Genomic DNA, 21,884 nt, shown 5'->3' on the forward strand with positions numbered 1-21,884 from the left:
AACTAAACGAAACAAAATTGTGTTGAAGGTGTTGTTGTTATCATTTTTTGGATAAAAACTAGGAGGATGGGTGACAATGCTGCAATCCTTTATGAGCATCAACTCAGTGGCTCTTACCTGGCTGTTACTGGTTCATCAAAGCAGGTCACTGATCTCAGTCATGTCTACGCCATACTTGCTGTTGCAGGAGTTCTTATGCTGTGGGAGAAACCTGCTGGATTGCAAGCCCATGAAATGTACAATTGTGGAGATCCTGAGGGTTCTGCTGTGACATTTATTGCAAATTCTGGGTCAATCATATTGAGGGGCCCCTTTTGAAAAAACGGCTAGAGGAGTAATCCAATAGTAAGTTGCTGCTGCCATCTGTACTTTGTCACGTTAGCATGACCCTAAGTTCATCAAACTGAGGTCTTTTGGTCTCATTAGTAAGAGGTGCCAACTTGTCCTAGCATTGCTGGGGAAGAGAATCTTTCAGTTACATGAATGAAGAAAGAGACACATAGTCACGGTAGGGTGGCCAGAAAGATTGTAATTATGCTTGAAGGGCAGGGTCCTGATGAAGGGCCCCAGATGGATGGAGAGAAGCAGGAGGCAGGGAAGGAAGGATGCTTTGTTGGCAGAAAGGCTTCCCACTTGCCCATTGGGGTGACAGGATGATCTTCTGGGTTTTCACGACTCGTGTTTTCTGTGGACTTTCTAATTCTGCATCTTGCTGGGGGCTTCCTTTAGCCCATGGAATGAGATATTTCTGTGTGGCATCAACAATCTGCAACAGAAGAAATGCCATCAATAGCTTTCTCAGCCAACATAGGGGATGATACTCTGCAAAACTATGCCCGAAATATTATCATTTCACCATCATTTAATCCTTTGTTAATGAAACAAAAAAGAAAAAAAAAATGTTGAGTCTACCCACATCATTTTTGCTCTTAGCCATTAATAAGAATCTGTTTGCAAAATTACTGGAAGTTAAAAGTAACCCAAGAAGTTCTTGGCGGGGATAGTGAAGATTTTCTCATCATGTAAATACCCTCTGGAGGCTTAATTACAGCAAATGATATAGCTATGTCCTGGCCTATGTGTCATTCCAGGAAAAGGCAACGTCAGATAACAGACCAAAGGGATTAACCTAGTTACGGTTGCCTAGTACAGTTCATTGAACGAGCAGTCTGGGCATGGCTTTCTCTCTTGGATTTTAGTGACTTCTGACCCCATAATACAAGTGTGTCCCAAAGTGGTATTTTTGGCTGTTTGGCTTTGTTTGTCTTCTAGCCATCATGGCACAAATATAAGTTAACTCTGGTTCTACTCAGCAGTGTCCCTATTTTTGCAGGCATAAAATGGGTGCACCCATCTGGGCGTCCAGATGATGCTGACACACCCAGCCCAGTTCTTGGGGCGGCCCAGACAGTGACTCAGAGAGGCAGCCAGCATGGTCCAGGAGATGCATTTAGACAACTGATGCTAAAAACAGTTCCTACTCTCATGCATATTTCTAACCTCCCTCCCCCTTGTCCCCAAGGCGAAAAGTGAGCTTGCTCCTCTTCACTCTCCCATGAACCCTTCAAGCTGCCATTTCTTTCAGGGACATTCACGTGCATCAGAATTTATTGCCAATGGCAGTGGCAGTGGGGGGTTGGGAATGGTTTGGGAAGAAGCAAAAGGCAGGGTTTAGCTTCATTGTGCTGCCCTGATGTGGATTCAGTCTGGATGGCTCAGGCTCTGCATGTCTGGAGGAATGACCCTGCCCTGTCTATCTTCTATTGAGTCTGGAAAGCCATTGGAGAGGAAGCCTGATAGCTCGCCTGAGGAAGTGGGCTTCCTCCGTCCTTCCCTGGAGAATGCAGATGAGCACATTTACCTGCAGCTGATTGGGGGCTACCATACGCAGTTAATGCTACATCCTCCTCAGCGCCATCACTGTCTCGGGCTGCAAGCCAAAGGGGGGGAAGGTCTGGGTTAGTGTCAGAGGTTCACCTGGAAACATCACCTTAGGAGGGTGGGGCTCAGTGGCTTGCAAAGAGGCTCCGTCCTTTAAAAATAAATTCTCCACTGAGGCTACTTTTTTTTTTTAATTTGTGATTTAAAAAAGAGCATTGTTAAAGCTTCAGAGGAAGGTTGCATACAGATCACAATTGTGTACGCAGGAGAAGTACCTCTGTGCTTAGTAACTGAAGGGGCTGAAGCCTCATCGTCACTTTCACGAGCAAAAGTTGGTATTTGCAGGAAGGAAAATAATCTGAAGGGCTTGTGTTGGCAAGAACGTTTTTCTCCTGTTTTCCATCATTTGCTATTCATTGACTCGGTTTTTACATTGCATAGCCTCATTGTTTCTGTCTTAATACCTTCCAAAAAAAATCATACTAGATTTGTCTGTAGATATTTAAACAAGGGATAGAAAAAAATACCCACAATAATGTGATTCATTAAAATGCACATGGGTCTTGGTTTTAGCGAACTTGATAAAACAATATTCTAAGTAATCTAAAACAGATAAAGTAGGCACTACTAGAATAGCAGCTTTCCTTTCATAAAAAAAGGTTCATGTCTGATATTCTAGATTTTTATTGCTTTTATTTATTTATTTTTTGCCACATCCTGAGGCATGTGGGATCTTAGTTCCCTGACCAGGGATTGAACCCCCACTACCTGCAATGGAAGCATGGAGTCTTAACCACTGGACCACCAGGGAAGTCCCCCTGATGGTTTAGGATCTTTGCAAATGATATCACACTAAAAATTCTCAGTTAAAAGAGCAATTGATTTTAAAAATTCAGTCGATATGCAGTTTTTCAGGAGCATGTTTATATCACAGGGCACAGACTATTTATACCCATTTGCTTGGTGTTTTGTAGTAATATGCCTGATTGGATTTTTATTCTTCATCTAGATGTTTTTATATCTTTGAACTAAGTCCATATATCACTTTAGAGAGAATCTTTAAAGACTAATCGTTTGAAAGACTTCCAGGGAAATGAAATCCTTAATCCCCTTTGCTGATTTACTTCAGTGTACCAACTCTTTGCATTTAATCTGAATGCTTTGCGCTTCCATTTGAGTCTATTTCTACCATTCATCTTTAACTGGAGACAGGAAACAGGACAGCAGCCTCTTGGGGAGAAGTCATCATGTGTGTGAAATTCCCTGCTAATCCCCTCTTGTTTTACTCTTCTTTTAACTGATTAACTCTGGTCTCAGAACCCAGTGGTAAATCAAATAATTATGTGACTGCAATCACAGCTATAAATCAGAAGACACACATGACAAATGCATGCCTCACAGACTGGAACAAAATGTGTTTTGGTACAGAATTTAGAGAGAACCTGAATGTTGGTGAGAAAGGCACCTAAAGCTTAAGAACTACCATCTCCCTTTCATCTGCTTCACCTTCCCACGTAGGTCTATTGTTCTAACCCCTTCATCATCTTGGAGGTTTTCCACCAAGTCTCTCCAGATCCCCACACTTCTCCTCAGTGGGTCCCAGAGCTGGAATGGGTATTCTTGTCAGGGACTGACCGACGCTGAGAACAAAGGCCTGACTGTTCTTGCTGACCGCACATCTGTCTACACAGCACTGCGCTTGTTCTGAGCAGACAAAACCAAACACAGCTGTGAGCTGCTTTCCCACAGCCAGCTCTTGACCCACAGCAACACTTAGAATTTTTTACATTATTGTTACTACATTGTCCTGCTCTGGGTCTTATCTATTTTGCATCTCTTTGTATGTTTTTTTCTGAGCTAGGTGTCATTTCATACATTTTCCTGAGTTTGAATCATTCTTCTGATTTTTGACATCTGTACTTTTTTCCAGGTGACCTACATCCTGATTCCCTTCTCTAAGCTTAAGTTTCTGGTTATTCCGCCCAGTTTTGGAGAGCAATCTACATGTTCTTTTCTACACCATTGATTTTTCTTCCCACAAAATATCAAATTACATTGACAATGACTATCTCTGGCAGAAATGAATTTTCTACCAATGCTCTAGTAATAAGGATAGTTATAAGGAAACATTGTGCTTTTGAAAGCTCTTATTTTTCCATAGGACATGTCTTAGAACACTTTAAATACCTGCCTAATCTTTGGGGGGTATGGAAAATTGATTGCTACAGGTCCCAATGTGTTTTGGGTATTATGAAACACCAAGAACTCTCTTTCTGTCTGATTTTGTTTCCTAGAGACATATGACAGCAAACAAAGCAGACACAAAAGTTTTATCTTATTTTTTGGTGAGAACTATGAGAAGTCGTTTCAAGAAAGATTGACTCTGCAACTTTGCCATGAACCTCACATCATCAAAAGTAATGAGAAACTCATATAGGAAGGATGTATAGTCTCAATTTCCGATTCATGGTCAACTGAACGGAACAGAATTAATGGATGCAGCTATCTGAACAGGAATTAATTTGAATGTGTAATTAGCCATAGATTACAGCTCAAAAAGTGTATGACTTGACAGGAAAGCTTCTATTAATTTTTTTGAGCCTGGTGAATATAATGTGCGCTATGCAATACATAAAATAACATCATCTTTGCACATTAGAAATACATTGTGAAAAATCAGATGCCTATTAAGACACAGAAATGGATGTAAAACTGTGATATTTGGTTATGAATAATGGGCCAGATGTTTCAGAAAGGAATTAATGAGTTTTGATGTCTTTCCAGATCACTGATATTAGCCATTTATTCCCCCAGGTTATTGGAGTCCAAGTCTCCTTATTATCATGGATAATACGTTTTATTCTTTAACAACGTATAGTCAGGTGACTTGGTCTTACATAAGGATTCAAATCTGACCCAGAAATTATTATGAAAATGTCACATAAGCAAGTTCTTGATTTCTATTAATGATTACACATCTGAGCTTCTGCTCAGAATTCTCACTTAATGGCGCTTCCTGTCACTTTTTGTAAACCTTGAAGGCTCTCAAGAAGTGAATGGTTTGCAAAGTAGACATCAGAAGTTATTGGGCTTTGTGACTCTAATGAGATGATGAGTCGTACGAATCAGTCTACTATGATGTTTGGGGAAGTTAATTTTGAGACTTAAATTTTAAAAATGTCAGTCACTGCTGCCAGGGGTGACTTTTGCACTTGATGGCCAAAATATCTGGACTTAGCACGCTATGTCATGCAAGGGCACGACCAAAGCCTAATTTGGGGCTGGTAAACTCATTTTATAGTGGGTGCCTTTCTTTATCCAGTAAGAATACTCAGAGCCACACCCTCTTTATTTAGGACCTCTGAGTCATTTCTGTCTTGGCCTCTCCTCATGAATCTCTGTATTCTGGATGAGCTGATTTTTCAGAAAAGTTTAACCTTGCCTATGTCTGCCTCTCTAGGCTTGAGCTATTTAGTCACCTCCCTAAGTCTTCCCTGGTGGTCCAGTCAGTAAAGAGTTTGCCTGCAATGCGGAAGACCTGGGTTCAATCCCTGGGTCGGGAAGATCCTGTGGAGGAGGAAATGGCAACCCACTCCAGTATTCTTGCCTGGAGAATCCCATCGACAGAGGAGCCTGCTGGGCTACAATCCATGGGGTCGCAAAGAATCAGACACGACTGAGCGACTAACGCTAGATCCTGACCATTCCCTTTTTGTTCCTTCCTGCTTTATCCTCTGGCCCTGTTTTTCCTCCTGCTTTGCTCACAGGAGAGCCTCCCCAAGTTCCCCAGAGAGTACCTCTTGAGAGCTCTTGAGTCTCTGCTCTGAAGCTGCGTTCGTAAGTCGGGAGCGGGCAGGCATTGCTTGGCAGGGGGCAATCCTGCTGACATGATCGGTAGAGAATGCACAGCTCTGGGACGATGTACAGCAGCAGGAAAACCCACGCGTTGGTGACCAGGGCGATGCAGATGACGGGGTCGTCCCACTGGGGCTGCCGTTGGAGCTGTGTGTTGCCCCTCATGAGCATGGAGATCCACACCACCCAGATGATGATGGAGACGAGCACGGTGACAAAGATGAACCTGCCGTGCTGCTTCCAGTTCTCACAAGGGCCGCAGAAGGTGGTCTTGGAGACAAAGAACGTGAGGGCCATCAGGAAGAGGACGTAGATCAGGAGGACCACGAAGTCCACGTTGAGCTGATAGGGCGTCATGTGCACAAACATGCCACCCCTGGTCATGATGAGAGTCACGTACTCAATGGCGATGATGGTCTGCAACAGGCTGACCCCAATAGCAATGCACAGAATTGTCGTCCAAGAGAAGGAGACTCGACCCCGGACCAGCTTCACCAGGTTGGAGGCGTGAGCCAAGAGGCACGAGAAGCAGAGAGCAAAGAGGACCCCAAAGAGAAAGTAGCGGATGGGGGCAGTCTGCTGATTGAGCTGGATGATGAAGGCAAAAGCAAGGCCAAAGAGCCCCAGCACACCCAGGAGGAAGAGGAACTGGGTGGGGAGGACATTCCAGTGGGCGCAGTCTTGGACCCTTCTCATGAGGAAGAGAAACGCCAGGAGCAGCAGAACTGTGACCACTATGCCAACTGCTGCCAGGGACTCCAGAACGATGCCCCACGCTCCCTCGGTGTCACAGAGGAAGTAATAGTCCCCAGTGGACTCCTTGCAGTCCTCATACATGGTGACTTCTTGGTACCTCACTAGAACAATCTTCTGTTCCCTGCAAAAAAAAAAAAAAAACCAAGATGAAACAAACACGACTTTACCTTCACCTACAAGAACGTCTGCTGGGTAGTCCTGGACAGGACACTATAATATCTCTGATTCCCAGATGAAGATGCCTGGACACATTGAATGAAATAGCTCAGAACTATCCACCCCTCAAAACTATCCTAGCTCCATCCTGCTAGGAAAGGAGAACCATCTTCATTTGAGGCCTCTGGATCATTCATGAATTTCATGTCATAATTTCCACCAAGGCTTTTTGAAGCCTAAGGCAGAATTTTTTTCATAAAGATGGGGTGTGTGACAACGTCTGCATGATTGCTGGACTCCAGTTATAGCAGGCTCCAGAAAAAGGGTTGCCAACATTAATGGACCATTTGATCATTCAAGACATGAGGTGCTGCTCAAAGGAGACAGGCTCTTCCCAGTCATTTTAATGACTGTTCCTTCTTTTAATTCAAGTCAATCCAACACATTATTCTTAAATACCCACTGTTCATTTGTCAAAGAATTTTACAAAGTGGTCTCTGCCCTCAATTAATTTTTTGGAGAGTGTAGCACCAAACTGTCTTGAGTAGGGTTGTCTAGAAAAAATATCACACATATTCATTTGGAAACAAGTACCTAGCAGCTGAATACCCCCAATTCCACTCCCCTCTGGCTATTCCCAAGCCAGCTGGCTTGAGTGACCCAGGCTGACAGCTGAGGGCATGGTCTCTTCATTCCCACTTACCTCCTCTGTGTCCACGCTGGAGGCTGAGGCTGTAGTGGCTGCGAGGTTGTAACTGCCAATGAGTAAGAAAGAGACAACCTCAGTGTCTTTAATCTCTCCCCAAATGGGCGGAAGGATGGAGGCACCCACTGGGGTTCCTACAGCGCCTATAAAAAGAACCGGAAGGTCAGAAAGACACACCTATTCAAGTTTCCCAGCAGCCTGTCTATAGAGATTTCTTTGGTGAGAACAACTGTTTTTCATTTTACTGCTAACCAGAGGCACCTTGACCTTAGGGAGGTCCTGAAGGGGGGTGTGGCTTTAGGAAAGACCGCCTCTTCCGCACAGGCGCCGATGTGATGGGGGGCTGCAAAAGGCCTTCCCTTGGCCACATGAGGGCATGTCATTCTTCTTCTGACCTACTCCCTACAAAGAGCTTCTCAAGTGGCTCGGTGGTAAAGAATCTGCCCGCAATGCAGGAGACTCGGGTTCTCTCCCTGGGTCAGGAAGATCCCCTGGAAAAGGAAATGGTAACCCACTCCAGTGTTCTTGCCTGGAAAGTTCCATGGACAGAGGAGCCTGGCGGGATACAGTTCATGAGGTTGTAAGAGATGGACACGACTTAGTGACTAAACCACCACCACCACTCCCTACAAAGCCATCTCCAGAGTCTTTCCCACATCTTGATTTTGATCTTAAGATCCAAAGGAGCATCCTTTCCAAAGGAATCAAAGGTTGACTGAGCCATAAAGGATTAGAAGGATCATGCACATTAAAAGGTCCACTGGTTGCCATCTCTGTGACTTCAGGGAAATTTGACTTTTCTACTCTGCCGCTTTCCTCTCCTTTGGAGGTCCTTCCTCAAGCTTTGGCTGCCCATAAGGTGGGGGCTCTACCTGGACCAGCTCTTCCAGGATTGCCAAGGCCTTTGGTATAACTTCCCTCTCTCCTTGCTCCCCTCACCCTTATCAAAATGCACTCTTATTGGGTCTCATTCCATTGAGGCTTTCCCAGGGCCCAAGACAGAAGAATGTGCAATTAACAGTTCCAGCTCATATTGGTATAACATATTCTTTTTCTCTTGTGGTGATGTATAATACAGAACACAGGACAGGGTCCTGTTTTTATTTTAAAATTTTATTTAAATTATTTTAAAAATTTTAATTTAACTTGATCAAAAAAGTTTTATTGGGATATAGTTGATTTACAATGTTGGTTTTATGTGTATAGCAAAGTGAATCAATTATACATACACCTACATCTTCTCTTTCTTTGGATTCTTTTCCTGTATAGGCCATTATAGAGTATTGAGTAGAGTTCCCTGTACTGTACAGTAGGTTCCTACTACTTAGCTATAATTAATTTCTAAAAATTGAAAATATAGTTGATTTACAATGTTGTGTTATTTCATGTCTGAACCACTTGACTGTGTGTATATATATTATTTTTCATATTCTTTTCCATTATGGTTTATCATGGGTTATTGAATATATGGATATTTGCTTCTAAAATATTATTTACTTATTTATTTTTTGGCATGTGGTGTCTTAGTTCCTTGGCCAGGAATTAAACCTGCACCCCTGTAGTGGAAGCATGGAGTATTAACTGGTGAACCACCAGGGAAGCTCCAACAGAGGACTTCTAAAGACCCTAATCAGTACTTTTTAGTGTGGTTTCAAGTCTCCCCATGATCCGGCCCCTCCTTCCACCATCCAACCATATTTCTTTCTCCTCTCCAGGTCTTGTTTTTCTTTCAGGTCAGTTTTCTCCCTCCCATCTGCTCGCCTTTTCTTTGAGGTTGTCCCTGTCCTGAACTGCCTTTTATTCTATTCCCATTTATCCTCTGTGCTCGATTCCCATTCATCCTGCTTCTTACCCAAGTACTTTCTCTGCCTCGATGATTTAGTTCATCTTATCTCCTCTGTGAGTGTTCCTTCCTGCCCTCATCACTCTGGCCTTCACTGATCACTCCCTCAGGAAACTTCACAGTCTGTACTGTCCAAAGTCATGGAAATAATATTTTCTGCCCATTTTATTTGTATTAATCAATTTATGAAAAACTATAAGAAATAAAATGAATTTAAATAATAAATACTAATAAAACAGAAACAGACTCACAGACTTAGTGAAGGGACTCAACGGTTACCAGCAGAGAAGGATGAAGGGAAGGGATAAGCAGGGAGTTTGGGATCGATATGTGCACACTGCTGTATTTAAAATGGATAACCAACAAAGTCCTACTCTATAGCACAGGGAACTCTGCTCAAGGCTATATGGCAGCCTGGAATGAAGGGGAATTTGGTGAGAAAGGATACATGTATAGTGTGGTTTCAAGTCTCCTGTGATCTGGGCCATGTAGGGCTGGGTCCCTTTGCATTCCACCTGAAACTATCACAATATTGTTAATCGGCTATACCCTGATACAAAATAAAAAGTTAAAAAATAATAAATAATAATAAAAACAATTGTCGTTGTTGTTGATCAGTTACTAAGTCATGTCTGACTCTGCGATCCCACGGACTGCAGCTTGCCAGGCTTCCCTGTCCTTCCCCGTCTCCTGGAGTTTGTTCAAACTCATGTCCATTGAGTCGGTGATGCCATCCAACCATCTCATCCTCTATCGTCCCCTTTTCCGACCCTCAATCTTTCCCAACGTCAGGGTCTTTTCCAATAAAAATATTTATTAATTTCTTTTATTTGTAATTCATCCCTTTGGTTAGATTTATAGCTGCTTGGGGGTTAGGCTCCATATTTTATGTCCTCATAGCACCTGGCCCTGCAGGAAGCACCTCCTAGGTGATGGATGAACTGATTAATGGAAGGATTCTAAGGACAGAATTCCAGGCTGCATGAAGTTACTTTTTAGCAATGTGCTTTTCCAACCCGTGCTTTTAAATGGAAGCCACCTGAGATAAGAATCTTAACAAACTCTGGACAAATTCATTCTGAAGTGGTATTCTATCATCTAGAATCTCCTTAACTTTAAAAAGCCGTGGGGTTTTTTTTTTCCTTTGAGAGAAGACTATTTTAGAGAGAAGCGTCCTCCCCTTTACTCATGCTTTGGGCACAATCACGGTCTGTCTGAAGCTGTAAAAGCTTATCTATAAAGTTTACACTAAAGGTAAAGGGATTTTCCAGATGCTGAAATATGACATCTGGGAGGATTCACCCAAAGACACCTGTGAATGGTGAAGTTGCTGTTAGGCCAGCAAGATGACCATTTTGGTGACCTTTGGAGGAGAGACAGAGAAGGTCAACCCCTCTGGCTTTAGTCATGGGCATTCCTCACTGTTGTGAGGTTTGAGTTCCTGGCATACTTGTCTTCTAAGGAGATTCCTCCTGACCCCCTGATGGCTTGAGGCAGGTGAATTAATGGGTTAAAGACCACAAAGCCCTTTGAGCACCTTAGATAAAAGAACTGTCTCAGGTACTAATTATTGTTATTTTAAAATCTAGGGTAATAGAGTTAGCCCATCTTCTCTAGGCCCTAAGGAAAGAGGGCTCCCTTTGCCTACACACATTCAAATTACTCACATCTCTTTCCTTTTGTCTTTTATGCTGTGACAACATCACACCAAACAGCTCAGGCTTTGATGAATCAAAGCATATTGATTACAACAAGTCCATTAAAAACAGAGATAAAACTGTCAAGAGGCCAAACGCCTTTTGCCAAACATCTTTCTGTGTTGTTTCCTTCTCCTAGAAACAGAGCTGGAGGGAGTGTTAGAGGTGACCTAATCTAACCCTTTCATTAATAATAATAAGGAAGCCGCCATGATAATAGAAGGAATTTAACAACAGGGAGGCGGAGGCCCAGAGAGATGAAGGGAGGTACCCAAGAGGCGGGATGTTAGGGGAGACAGCCAGCATTGTCTGACTCCTGGTCCCATTTGTGCTGTGTTACCAGGTTACTTTCCTGATATGTTTCATATTGTGAGGACCAGCCCTAAGAGGAATAAGCCCTCAGATGTGGCAAATGGGTCAGGATCAGAAAGAAAGAAAAATGTTCATTAGGAGAGTGCATTATATACCCTTTATCCCAAAACAGCAGTCATTGTTGTTCAGTTGCTCGGTCGTGTCCAACTCTTTGCGACCCCATGAACTGCAACATACCAGCCTTCCCTGTCCTTCACTATCTCCCGGAGTTTGCTCAAACTTATGTCCATTCCACCATCTCATCCTCTGTCATCCCCTTCTCCTCCTGCCTTCAATCCCAGCATCAGGATCTTTTCCAGTGAGTCAGCTTTTTGCATCAGGAGGCCAAAATATTGGAGCTTCAGCTATCTTGGTAAACATGTGAGGACAAGTTGTATGAGATGGGTTGATCTGGCTGGGAGGAACATCACTGATTCTTTTGCTCACTGGCCTTTCCAGATCTGGCTTCATGGGATTGCCAGAATCCCATGAAGTGTAGCCGTTTAGGGCCCAAAACACAGAGGGCTCCTGTGCTAGAGTCTAATGTCCCGCCATCACCATCTTGAAATTCTTAATAATTTAAGCTTGAGTTTGCGTTTTATTTATTTATTTTTAATGAAAAAGCCATTGGCTTTAAAAAAATTTTTTTTTAAAGAAATTATTTATTGCTTTCGAGATTTTAAGTCCCTGATATGGGCTTGAACTGGTGTCTCCTGCAGTGGAAAGGTGGAGTCTTAACCCTTGAACCACCAGGGAAGTCCCTGAATTTATGAGTGAAGTCAGATGGGACTTGGAGCCTAGGCTCATGCATGATCCTGCCTCCCATCTCTTTTGTGTCTCATCACTTGCCTATCTCCCTGGGACAGGTTCTTGGCCACCCTCTCTCTGCCACCCCTTGGGGCCCCAGGGCCTCTGGTTTCCCCATTTATGCTCCTGTCCCTAGACTCCCTCCACACTCCACCTGGGCTCACCTGTTTGACATAGGTTGGGGTGATAGGCCCTTGGAAAGGGGGGATTGATTTATGACCAGGCAGGATACTACATTTTCATTTTGCACTGGGTCATGCAAATTATGCTTTTGAACTGTAGTGTTGGAGAAGACTCTTGAGAGTCCCTTGGACTGCAGGGAGATCAAACCAGTCCATCCTAAAGGAGATCAGCCCTGGGTGTTCATTGCAAGGACTGATGCTGGAGCTGAAACTTCAGTACCTTGGCCACCTGATGCAAAGAACTGACTCATTGGAAAAGACCCTGATGCTGGGAAAGATTGAAAGCAGGAGGAGAAGGGAATGATAGAGGATGAGATGGTTGGATGGCATCACTGACTCGATGGACATGAGTTTGAACAGGCTCCAGTAGCTGATGATGGACAGGGAAGCCTGGCGTAATACAGTCCATGGGGTTGAAAAGAGTCAGACACGACTGAGCAACTGAACTGACTGATGCAAACTGTGTAACTAGCCCTGGTCATCTCCTTCAATTTTCTGGCATATAATGGCTAACTTGATCAAATTCCTTTCAGGATGTTAATATTGTAAAGTTTAATTGTATATTATAATATGAAGTTATTAATAGTTGTGAAGAACTGCAGTGTTTTATTTGGGTCAGGAAACTGTGAAAACTAAACCAAGCCTTATTTAATTAATAGAGTATTTGGGGGGAGCGAAGTTATCTGACATTTTTCTCCAGTTTTTGCCTATTATAACATTTTAATTGACCTAATATGTTGTTGTTGAGTCTCTAAGTCGTGTCCAACTCTTAGTGACCCCACGGACTATAGCCCTCCAGGCTCCTCTGTCCGTGGAATTTCCCAGGCAACGATACTATAGTGGGTTGCCGTTTTCTTCCCCAGGGGATCTTCCTAACCCAGGGATCGAATCTGGGTCTCCTGCATTGGCAGGCGGATTCTTTACCACCAAGCCACCAGGGAAGCCCTAACTAATATACATTGCTATTATATTGGGTTATTTTATCATTATTAGAAGAAAGCAGATGATGGGAAAAATATAGAGGTATGTTAAAGTTCAACTTCTGGATCTGGAAGTATAAACATGACAATACTGAGAAAAAGGTTGATTAATAAAAATTTTTATCTTATTTGAGCTGTACTCTGAAAAGGAAAAAGTAGAAGCAAGGTCTTATAATGAAGATTATTTAAATGTGATTTTAAAAATACACAAAACAACAGAAGTGAGACTCAACATATAATTTATAATGAAATTTTTATAAAAGAAAACTTAAAATCTTCAAAATTAAAAACATATCCAGGGAAACAACATGGTATCCTGTCAATAAATCCTATACATATTTCCAAAGGTAAAATATATGAATTTATCAATGATTTCTAAGTTATCATCTACTATTAACGAAAGAAGCTTCTAATCATCTATTTAGCAATGTACTGTGTGTGTGTGTGTGTGTGTGTGTGTGTGTGTGTGTGTGTGTGTTCAGTGGCTAATTTGGGTCCTACTCTTTGCAGACTCTACGGACTATAGCCCCCAGGCTCTTCTGTCCATGGGGTTCTCCAGGCAAGAATACTGGAATGGATTGCCATTTCCTTCTCCAGGGGATCTGCCAGAAATCAAACCTGTGTCTACTGCATTGGCAGGTAGATTCTTTACCACTGAACCCTCAGGACAGCTCAACAATGTATTAGGTGGCAAAAAAAGAAAAAAAGAAAAAAACCAAACCAGGCACACAGCTGCTAAAAATTAATTCTTTCAGGATATATGTTGTTGTGTTAGCCACTCAGTTGTGCCCAACTCTGTGACCCCATGGGATCACACCAGGCTCCTCTGCCCATGGGATTTTCCAGGCAAGAGTACTGGAGTGGGTTGCCATTTCCTTCTCCAGGAGATCTTCCCGACCCAGGGATCGAACTTGGGTCTCCTGCACTGCACGCAGATTCTTTACCAACTGAGCTACCAGGGCAGCCCCATGGAATAGTACATATGATTTTTGAGGATAAAATGATAAATCAGCTACCAGTGAAAAATGATACCTCTCAGTATCCCATAATAGTTCATCAAATCTGTATTACTACAGAACATAGGAAGCAATGTTTTTACGAAATTACAGTGTGATGTAGAGTCTATGATTCAGCTTGATAAAAGCACTTTTGATGAGATTAGAAATGAGTGGAAAAAACAATTTTTATAGAGGATTTCTTGTGCTGTTTAATTTCACTCACACTGGATTAGGTATGATCTCTGAGTTGGAAAAATAGATTGTTAACTCAACTGTTTAAACTAGAAAAACTGTAAAGGATTTATAAACTTAGACAACAAATGTGACCAAAAATATGGCAGAGTTATAAAAAATGGTTAAAAATGACTAACAACCCTGGTTTATTCATCATGAAGCTTTGTAACCTAAAGATATTTCACTTGAACCTCCTGGATTTCTTGAAATCAAATGAACTGCCAGTGAGCAAAACTTTCAGATATATTTTGTTCACATGTTGGAACTGACTATATCCACTTACTGCGCACGGTGGAATTCCTGGTTGCCAGAAGGTACAATACTAAGCTGAGCATAATACATAAATTCAGAAATAAGATGTCGACTTCTTGAGTTGAAAAACTATCTCATTTGGCCAATATTTGACATGATATTTGGATAATAAAAGTGTGCTTTTAACTGCTTGTTTGAACATTCTTGAGTACAATTTTGGAAGAAAACCATGGTATATTTTAACATGTCAAACATGTTTGAAGATTCCAAGAAATGTGGCAGTTTTAGAAGAGGGCTGTAATTCATCAAGAGATGGGGTTGAATTCCCCTCCACTTGAAGCTCTGGCTGGCCTTAGTGATTCTCTTGTAACCAATAAAATGGGGTGGAGGTGATGATATGCAATTTCTGCCAAGGCTAGGTCAAAATGTGCCTTCCAGCTTCAGTTTTGGTCCCTTGGAATACTCTGGATTATTTCTCCTGAGACACAGCTTCCTTGTTCTGAGAAGCCCAAGCCATATAAGAGACTACAACGTAGGTTCTCTGGTCAACATCACCAGCTGACCCCAGCCTCCCAGCAATCACGGCCAAAGGACTAGACATGGGAATGGAAGTCAGCTGGGAAATGGATTCTCTTGTTTTAGCAGTTCAATCAAATCTTCGCCGAACAGAATTTGTGTATTTGTCAAATGCAAGACATACTTGCTTTGCTCTGAGTTTTCTACAAGTTCAAGTTTATTTCTAAAGAGTTCTGAAATAGCCTAGTTGAAGCCAAAGGCACGCATCCCTTTAGGCTCAGGTATTCTCAGAGGCACCAGCATTCCATCGAAAAGGATGCTCATTCCAAAGTCTTTAAATTTTCTGTATAAACGGAGTAATGCTAGCTGATGCATATTTTCAACATGATTGCAATACATAGAATGGAATGTTATAAAGTCAGTTTGAATGAAATAAAGTTAGAGATATGCATTTTTACGTCTTGCTTTTCTCTCAAGGTCACAATCATTACTTTTTAGAGGAAAATATGAAGCTTGAAAGAAAAATGTGAATAAAAGGCACTTGCTTTTCAAAACTGTGAATCAGTAATTGAACAAAGAAGAGAATAAATGACTTCATTTAATTCTTATACTGACATTATGCTTATCATGTTGATTAAGATTAAAGAAAAATTTCCAGTGCTAAATATTAAAGATTACTATATTACCAATCACAACAACCTATTTGGGTGAATTTTTAGGGTTTTAAATTTTGGTTGGATTTAAAAAGAACCAGGTCCAATAGTATACCAGATGTACATGCTATTGTGTCCTCAGGCGGTCCACTGGAAAGAATTTTACACACAGATAAGCACATCTGTTCACTCAGTAACAATCGTGTCTAAATTTTTGTTTGTGTTATTTGTTTAGAATTTTTATATTCTGTATGAATAGCAATAAAATACTATGCAATGTTGTCTCTGCCATGCTTTTTAAAGTAGACTTAAATTTAAAAATTTATTTATGTATTTATTTTGGCTAGGCTGTGTGGCTTGTGGGATTGAACCTGTGCCCTAGGCAGGCAGTGAAGGCATGGAGTCCTAACCACTGGGCAGACAGGGAATTCCCAAAAGACTTTTTTTTTTTTCAGAAGCAGTTTTAGTTTTACAGAAAAATTGAGTGTAACACAGATTTCCCATTCTCCCCCTTTCTTGCTCCCTACCTTTGATTCCGGTAGTATTAACATCCTGAATTAGTATGGTACATTTGTTACTATTGATGAACTAATATTGATACACTAGTATCTTCTAAGGGCTTCCCTGGTGGCTCAGATGGTAAAGAATCTGCCTGCAATGCAGGAGACCCGAGTTCAATTCCTGGGTTGGGAATATCCCATGGAAAAGGAAATGGCAACCCACACCAGTATTCTTGCCTAGAGAATTCCGTGGACAAAGGAGTGGACTCTCTACCTTCTGAGCCACCAGGGAAGTCTCCTCTGTCCACGGAATTATTTTCTGAAGTCTACTGTTTATGATGTTCACACTTCTTCTTTCTGTTGTAAATTCTATGGATTTTGACAAATGTATAATAACATATATCCATCATTACAGGGTCATACGGTATTTATTGTTCCACTACTCTAAAGATCACCTCTACTCCACCTACTCACCCCTCCTTCTCTCCACTGCTGTGCTTTTTTACTTTACCATTGGGAGTAATGGAACGTATTGCTTCATAAAACACGTGTCACATATGTGTGGGTGCTTGTACTGGGTTGAAAGGTAAAACGTAATTCTGATTGTGGATCGGGGTAAGAAAAAAGCTTGAAAAATACTAGCCTCGTTAAATGAGTTTTTGCTGGCACTCTGACTTGAGTCTGGCTGTTTGCTAAGAACTAGCTCTCTGGTCTTGGGCAAATGTCTTGATCTCAGGATGATTTCTGGCTTTTTGACTTGAGTCAGTTTGTGAACAGTGGTGCTGTTCAGAGAGTCCAGGAAGATGGAGGAAGGAAAAGATTTGAGGGGATTAAAGAATCTGAACCAAAAGTTCCATTCTGGTTGTGTCATCTGAGAGATCTGAATTACTTAAGTGAAAATGTCAAGCAAGTCGTTGGATCCATACATCTGGAGCTTATAGATTTATTTCTGCCTTTTTGTACTTTTAAAAAATGTTTAACTTCCTGTTGGCATTGTAGACGTATATCAAGCTGGATGGCTAACAGATGCACCGGCTACCCCTCTCCATCCCTCATTTTCCAGCTTGCTTTCAGCTGCTGCATGACTTGGGAAACACATTCATTCATTTATTCATCCCACATTCATACACTGAGCTTTTGCTGGGAGCTGAGGGTACAGAAATGAATAGTATTACCCTGCTCTGTAATAACCTAAATGGGAAAAATAATTTGATAACGAATAGATACATGTGTTTATGTAGAACCAAATCACTTTGCCGCACACCTGAAACCAACACAAATAGTGAATCAATCATGTTGTTGTTGTTTAGTCGCTAGGTTGTGCCTGACTTTTTTGCAACCCCATGGACTGTAGCCCCAGGCTTTTCTGTCCATGGGATTTCCCAGTCAACAATACTGGAGTGAGTTGCCATTTTCTTCTCCAGGGAATCTTCCCTACCTGCTTGGAAGGGCCAGGATCCAACGGGTAGAACCCACGTCTCCTGCACTGACAGGCAGATTCTTTACCATTGAGCCACCGGGGAAGCCCTACAAAAGGATAAATATAACTCACACTGATGTCTGTTACATAGGAAATCCTGCAGTTATCTTCAAAAGGAAAAAATATTTTGCTATTTGTTTAATGTTGTTTCTTTCTTTCTTCCTTCCTGTCTTCATTTTTTTTTGGTCACACCATGTGACTTTTGGGACGTTCCCCAACCAGGGACAGAACCCAGGCCCTGGCAGTGAAAGCCCAGAGTCCTTATCACCAGGCCACCAGGGAACTCCCATTGAAAGTTGTTTCTATATGAGATGATGGATGTTCACTAAACTTACTGTGGTAATGATTTAATGACATATGGAAGTCAAATCATTATACTGTACACCTTAAAGTTATACAGTGCTGTATGTCAATTATATCTCATTAAAACTGGAAGAAAAAGCCCCTATGTTGTAGACATTATTTAAGGAGGGATGATGGTCCTCTGTTAGTATTGGGGTCACAAGAACTTCTTTTATCAGACTTTTAATCAAGAGAGAGGATAGACAGGGCTGCTGATGTGACAGGGGGCAAATAGGTTGCTGCTGGTTCTCTGTGCTGTTTCTAGAGTTATAAGATCATGGAATTTGTTCATCTACACTCCAGGCAGCGGCTTATGCCCTAGAGACACAGGGATCATAGCACTGCCACATTGGCTGAGCCTCAGAATAAATGATACAGGGAGGAGGGAGCATCCACCTTGTACACTCACTTGTAGAGTCACATTCTGCCTCATTACCTTTCTTGCCAGACAAGGGAAATAGACACTGAACTGAGAGTTCAGTGTATTTGGTCTTGGAGTTAAACTGCCTAAGTTCAAATTCTGGCTCTGTTGGGTATCATCTGTGTAGCCTAGAGCATGTTAATGAACCTCTCTGGGCTGCCCTAGTTTATCTGTAATTGGGGTATTGCCTGTGACTCCCTCCTAGGATTGTGGGGTCTAATAAAAAGGGAATTCATGTAACAAGTTTGCGTAGTGCCTGGAACGTGGTGAATGCTTAATAAATGTTAGCGATCAATAACTCTTATCTTTAAAAATTCAGCTGATCTACATTAATAAGACCGAGCGTCTATTGTACACATACCCTTGTAGACTTAAAAAGTATTCACAACCTAAACGTTGAGTTATGTTTTATTCAGCAGGAATTTTTAGGACTTCAAACCCAGGAGCCAGTATCTCAAGTAACCCTGAGAGAACTGCTCTGAGGAGGCAGAGGAAACAGGTTACACAAAAGTTTTGCAACGAAGGGCTGGTAGTCTGAACCAAGGGCAGGTAATCAAGACATTATTGTGAATTAAAAGGAAAATAAGTTAAGGAATTTAGCACTGTTCTTTGTAAGGAAAGATGCAAGAGCCTGGGCTCACTAAAATCATTTATTTGATATGCACCTCAGCTATCTGGGGCCAGCATCCAGTGTTTTCACATCCTGAGTGTCCTCAGGGCTCGCCGTAGGGGGAGGCTGCAGTCTGATCCTACTAGATGGCAGAGGGGGATGGGGGGAGAGAGAGAGGGAGAAGAGACACCCCCACCCTTTGGCTCCTCTTTTTATACGTTCTTTCTCCTCCCCCTGGGCCTGCACTATGTAAATTGGGCTATCCAGGAGAGCTGTTTGTTTTACCTGAGGTCCTCACTCTGGTCCTTGGACCATTCTTTGTTCTATTTTTGAGGGTTTTTCCCTTCCTTGTCTTTTAGCCACCGCCATTCTGAACTTTTTCCTATTCTAACAGATTCAAAGACACTTGAGCTGGGACTTGAGAGATGGGTAGAGATGGATAGGGAGGTGGGGGGTGGATTCTAGGTGTGGGAGGCAAGGTAAGCAAAGTCATGAAGCATGAAAGTGGGGGACATCGCAGGGGAACCAGCATTTATTCTGTTTCTGCTAGAGGGAAGGGAACCCAGGAGAGAGGAAGAGGCGTGATGTGAGAAAAGGCTGTGTTTGAGCCAGCACATAAAGTGACTTTTTGATGAAGTTCTGGGCTTCCCAGGTGACTCTAGTTGGAAAGAACCTGCCTGTCAATGCAGGAGATAGACACAGCTTCGATCGCTGGGTCAGGAAGGATCCCCTGGAGGAGGGCATGGCAACCCACTCCAGTATTCTTCCTTGGAGAATTCCACTGACAGAGGAGCCTGGCAGGCTACAGTACATGGGATCAGAGTCGGACATGACTGAAGTGACTGATAATTCATTGTCAAGAAAAGGTGATTCAGACTTTACTCCATGTTTGATTATGAGATGACTCTATGCAGCCCACACCTGCAGTCTTCCCTGGCCATTTTCCACCTTACATGGATTGGTTTCTGACTCTGCATGTGTAGATATTGTTTCAGTCTATCTTCTTATTCCTAGAGAATTATGGTTGCTATAGAAACCAAATACTTTAAAGGAAAACCTAGAGCTTGTCAAAGATAAATTGGAAGGCAAAACCTATGGCATTCAACCAAATAAATACCCATCTGTGTGGCATGCTATGAAGCTTTAATTACAGTGCTCAAGATCAAAGTAACATTACTCAGGAGTGGAGAAGCCAAATGTAAATGAAGGAGGTCTTAGAAAGGTGATGACCCTGAGCTCAGCCAAGCATTGCACGGTATAGACAATCACCCGATGGCCCCTTAAGCATTTGTGTAAGCAGGAGAGTGTGGAATTATGTTGTGGTATATACAGGACAAAGTTTATTGGGTGTGATCACAAAACATACAAGGATAATTTTTTTTCTTGAGGGATGTTTTATTTTTTTAACCAATATTTTTTATTGAAGTATAGTTGATTTACAGAAATGTTCATTTCTGCAGTACAGCAAGTTATTCATTTATACACGTGTGTGTGTGTGTGTGTGTGTGTGTGTGTGTTAGTCACTCAGCTGTGTCTGACTCTTTGCAACCCTGTGAACCACAGCCCACCAGGCTCCTCCGTCCATGGAATTCTCCAGGCAAGAACACTGGAGTGGGTTGCCATTTCCTTTTGCAACATATATATGTATATATGTGTAAATATATACTTTAAAAAAATATTCATTTCCATTATGGCTTATCATAGGATATTGAATATAGTTCTGTGTTATACATTAGGACCCTGTTGTTTATCCACTCTATAGCTTATATCTGTTAACCTCAAACTTCCTACTCCATGCCTCCCTCAACCTTCTCCTCCTTGGCATCTACCAGTCTGCTCTGTTAGTGATTGCTTGTTTCATAGATAGGCTCACTTGTGTCATATTTTATATGCCATATATAAGTGATACCATATGGTATTTGTCTTTTTTATTTACTTCACTTAGTATGATAATCTCTAGTTGCATCCATGTTGGTGCAAATGGCATTGTTTCATTTTTTATGGCTAATATTCCACTATATATATATGTGTGTGTGTATACATATACATATACACATCACATCTTTTTTTAAATACAAGTTTTGGAGTTTCTAAAAAATAATTTTATGTATTTATTTTTGGCTGTGCTGGTTCTTCATTGTTGTACAGGCTTTTTTCCTAGTTGTGGTGAGGGGGGCCACTCTCTAGTTGTGGTCCTTGGGCTTCTCATTGCAGTGGCTTCTCTTGTTGTGGAGCACATGCTCTAGGATGTGAGGGCTTCAGTAGTTGCAGCACACAGGCTCAATAGTTGTGTCTTCTGGGCTTCAGAGCACTGGCTCAATAGTTGTGGCTCACAGGCTTAGTTGCTCCACAGCATGTGGGATCTTCCTGGACTGGGGATCAAGCCCGTGTCTCCTGCACAGGCGGGCGGATTCTTTATCACTGAGCCACCAAGGAAGCCTTACCACATCTTGTTTACCCATTCATCTACTGATGGACATTTAGGTTGTTCCTGTGTTTAGCTTTTGCAAACAGTGCTGCTATGAATATAGGGGTTTTTAAATTTTAGTTTTGTCTGGATATATGCCAAGGAGAGGGATTGCTGGATCATATGATAATTCTGTTTTTAGCTTTCTGAGCAACCTCCTTACTGTTCTTCATGGTGGGTGCACAAACTTACATTCC

At 42.0% G+C, this 21,884-nt stretch overlaps 1 protein-coding gene across 2 annotated transcripts; it reads right to left on the minus strand.

Moving 5' to 3' along the window:
- Positions 1 to 509: 509 nt before the first annotated feature.
- GPRC5D (G protein-coupled receptor class C group 5 member D) lies at positions 510 to 7,504 on the minus strand. Of its 2 annotated transcripts, XM_043441466.1 has the most exons (4): positions 7,352 to 7,504; positions 5,679 to 6,613; positions 1,862 to 1,930; positions 510 to 766 (listed from the first exon to the last, which is right to left on the minus strand). In XM_043441466.1, exons 2-4 carry the CDS (start codon positions 6,571 to 6,573, stop codon positions 759 to 761), a joined length of 972 nt encoding a protein of 323 aa, XP_043297401.1. In that variant the 5' UTR covers positions 6,574 to 6,613; positions 7,352 to 7,504; the 3' UTR covers positions 510 to 758. The 2 variants fall into 2 exon arrangements, with proteins under 2 accessions (XP_043297401.1, XP_043297402.1); XM_043441467.1 differs by lacking the exon at positions 1,862 to 1,930.
- Positions 7,505 to 21,884: the final 14,380 nt, after the last annotated feature.

Source organism: Cervus canadensis, chromosome 21 (assembly GCF_019320065.1).
Source record: "Cervus canadensis isolate Bull #8, Minnesota chromosome 21, ASM1932006v1, whole genome shotgun sequence".
Taxonomy (NCBI): domain Eukaryota; kingdom Metazoa; phylum Chordata; class Mammalia; order Artiodactyla; family Cervidae; genus Cervus; species Cervus canadensis.

What these genes read in the sequence shown, in the direction of transcription:
- GPRC5D (XM_043441466.1), bottom strand. Translation starts at nt 6,573, where the DNA reads ATGTATGAGGACTGCAAGGAGTCCACTGGGGACTATTACTTCCTCTGT. An exon ending in GACTCAAGAGCTCTCAAGAG is followed by an intron (nt 1,931 to 5,678) that starts GTACTCTCTGGG and finishes TTTGGCTTGCAG; the next exon opens with CCCGAGACAGTGATGGCGCT.